Source organism: Stegastes partitus, unplaced genomic scaffold (assembly GCF_000690725.1).
Source record: "Stegastes partitus isolate 25-593 unplaced genomic scaffold, Stegastes_partitus-1.0.2 Scaffold2932, whole genome shotgun sequence".
NCBI lineage: Eukaryota > Metazoa > Chordata > Actinopteri > Pomacentridae > Stegastes > Stegastes partitus.
The window spans coordinates 2,286-5,696 of NW_007580663.1; the positions used below are offsets into that span (position 1 = coordinate 2,286).

At 43.9% G+C, this 3,411-nt stretch overlaps 1 protein-coding gene across 1 annotated transcript in view; it reads left to right on the forward strand.

Annotated features, from left to right (window-relative positions):
- The window catches only part of LOC103375787 (coxsackievirus and adenovirus receptor homolog), a 1,470-nt gene extending 231 nt beyond the window's left edge, over positions 1–1,239 (forward strand). The window contains exons 2-3 of the mRNA XM_008306106.1: positions 227–574; positions 833–1,239. Coding sequence (XP_008304328.1) covers positions 227–574; positions 833–1,068 — 584 coding nt within the window. The 3' untranslated portion in view covers positions 1,069–1,239. The remainder of the gene's footprint in view (positions 1–226; positions 575–832) is intronic.
- Positions 1,240–3,411: the final 2,172 nt, after the last annotated feature.

A 3,411-nucleotide genomic window follows, 5' to 3' on the forward strand; every position in this document is an offset into this window, starting at 1 on the left:
CAGATCGCCATGGTAACTGATGCTGCACAGCCAGATCGCCATGGTAACTGATGACTGAAAGTGGTCCTTTATGACTTACACTTCGTCCAGAACTGCTCAGACAATTTACACAATGATTTTTAAACAAAGTGTCCATCATGAGGTCGGAGCATCAGAACCAGCTGCATGGTGCTGTGTCGGACCTCCACAGCAGCGAGACTAACGGCGTCACTGCTTCTGCTTTCAGGACAAGTCCACGTGAGCGTGCACCTGGCGGAGAACGCCTCCCTGCCATGTCGGAGTCCTGCGGCTGGAACGATCTCGGTGCTGAAGTGGAGCAGACCCGACCTGAACGGCGCCGGCTACGTCTTCTTCTACAGACACAACCGCCGCCTGGACAGCTACCAGCATCCGTCGTTCCGCGGCCGAGTGCAGCTGAGGGAGCCGGACATGGGGGACGGAGACGCTTCTCTGGTGCTGAGGAACGTCAGCGCTGGAGACGCTGGAACATACGAGTGCTACGTGTCTTTGAGGGACGAGCGCCGCAGCCGGAGAGCTCTGGAGACGAGTCAGTTCGTCACGCTCAGCGTCACAGGTGAGTCTGGTGAACTAACACTGGTCCAGAACCGCTCAGAGACCAACACAACATCAACTACATGACTAACCTTCATCCATAAAGTCACATACGTCAAAAACAAGAACATATACTGTCCAAAATGATGAAAACATGTCCAGAGAGGACGTATAACTGTCCCCAGAGGACTCGAATGAGTCCAGCGGGACATCAACCAGCACCACTCGGCCGGTCCGCGGGTCTGAGCTGCTTGAACTCAGGCTGTGTTCTGCTCTTCAGGTGAAACACATCGAGCTGCAGAGAAGCTGGAGTTCATCAGAGAGGAACCTGAGGGAGACACGCAGGATGCAGTAACCGTGGAAACCAGCACCCCTCTGGCTGTTGTTGTTGTTGTTGTTGTTGTTGTTTGTGTTTTAGGATTTGTGAGTCTGTTGACAGTAATGAGACATAAGCAGCAGAAAAATGTTAAAGACCCTCCCGAGGCAGAGGAGCAGTCCATGGTCGCTGAGACGTGAATGAATGGCCTTTACTGTCGTTATACAGGCTCGAAGGAGGCTGGAGAAATGTTCAGCAAACACTCTGTTTTACTGACACGTGTTCATTCATCAGCAGCAGCTCAGAGTCTGTATTTAATGTTCAAACTGTCACTTCATGAACTGTGTTCTAATTAAACGCCGTCACGCTAACGCTGCTGCTTCGACCTGAATCATTTGACACGTTTGTTTTCAGCGAGACTCGTACAAAGTGATTTAAACTCTGTATGAATGAAGGTTTCAGACTCGCAGCCGTTGGGTTCGTCTACGATCTGCCTCAGACTAGAGACTGGACAGAACATGACATGTTTGGATCAGAAAGCAGCTGCAAAATCTGAAGGAACCGATTTTTATTCTATGACTTTTCATCTGACTGATCGACTGACGGATCATCGACTTTTGAGTGGAGCTGAAGTAAATCAGAGTTTTTCTGAATAACTCAACAAATGTCAAAAAAAAAAATCCAAATGTGTCAAAAATATGTTAAAAAAAAGTTTTGAACCTGAAAAATAATGTCATGATTAGTAATTGTTTTTTCTTTCTTGTTTTCTTTTTCTTCAATTGCTTATTAGTTTTTCTTTATTTATATTTATTTAACATGAGGTTTTTCCCTTAAACTTAATACATTTTACTCATCCATACAATCAAGTAACAGATTTCTCTATCCTCCAGTCACTTGTGAGCGATTCTCCCTACTCCTGTTTCATTTGTGCTTATCCTTGATAATTTTACTGTTATTATAGTTGTTGTTTTGTTTTTATTTAGTCCTCTTGTGGCTACCCCTATTATCTTCCATTGTTTTACAAAAATAACAACTTGGTGTTTCTTGTTTTGATTGTTCAGTTTTTCACTTCACTCCGTTGTATGTTTTGTTAAATGTTTGCAAATTAAAAAAAAAAAAAATAATAAAAAAATTGATATGGTTCAAAAGTGGCCAAAACTTTTTTCAACTTGACTGAAAAAGTGACTCAACAATCTAAATTGTTCAAAGACGGTCCTGAAACGCTCACAGTTGCCCCAAAAATGTTTAGAAGTGACTCAGAAATTATGCAAATGATGTCCCTAAAATGTCTCTGAAAACTAAATCAAACATGATCCAGATTAGCAGCTGGACGCCGGCGGAGCTCCTGTGGAAAATGAAACGTTGGAGGTTTTCTTCACTTTCAGGTTGACGCTGAACATGAAGACGTATTTTCACTTTTGGTTCTGGACTTTTTTAAACAACTCAAACACTGTCTGAAGTGATTTTAAAATCTTTCAAAGTGACTTAAAAATGCTCTAAAATGACTCAACAACGGCACCGAATTACTCAGAACTGGCCCAAAGTTGCTCAGAAACGTGGACAGAATTCAAAACAGAACCTTGTCTGTGAGAGTTTAAATGAAAGACAAAAAAAAGTTAAAACAACTCAAAATTTGCCCCAAATGACTCAAAAATAACTTAAAAATGACACGTTTTTAAAACTCAAAATTCTTTTAACAAAACAAATTTTTAAAAATGGTTAAAAAAAAATTCATTATTGTCTAAAAATGACTCCAAAAACAGAAATAAAGAAATAAAGTTACGTTTTAAAAGGACTCCAAACCCAAACGTGAACCAAAACGAGTGAACTGCTCAGAATCTGCCTCAAACTGCTCAAAGACGTGTTGAGATGACTTAAACAGAACTCAAAAATCTCTTAAAATACTTTCAATATTTTCTGCATTTCTCAGAATTTGTCCAAAAAGACTCAAAGTTGTGAAATAATCCAGCTTTAGCCAGACGGTGGATCTGTTGTGTAAAATGGACTGAATGAGAAAGTCTGTGCAACTGGCTGCTGGACAGAACTCAGTCTGTCCGTGGGGGGAACAACACCTCCAGTATCATGTCTCCGAGCACGGGTTCCCCTCAGGGCTGCATCCTGAGCCCCCTGCTGGTCACCCTGATGACTCAAGACTGTCAGCCCAGGTACAACTTGGGCAGACGACACAACTGTCGTGGGCCTCAACCAGAACGACAGCGAGCTGGCCTACAGAGAGGAGGTGCGACACCTGGTGGACTGGTGTAGGGTGAACAACCTGCTCCTGAACGTTGACAAGACAAAAGAGGTCTTTGTGGACTTCAGGAGATCCCGACCCAGCCACACACCTCTCCTCATCAATGGCACAGCGGTGGAGGTTGTCAGCAGCACCGAGTTCCTGGGGGTGCACATCCCAGACAGCCTCAGCCGGTCACTCCACACCACCTCCCTGGTGAAGAAAGCCCAGCAGCGCCTCCCTCCCATCCTCTCCACCTTCTGCAGGGGGCCATGGATGGATGGATGGATAGATAGATAGATAGATAGAT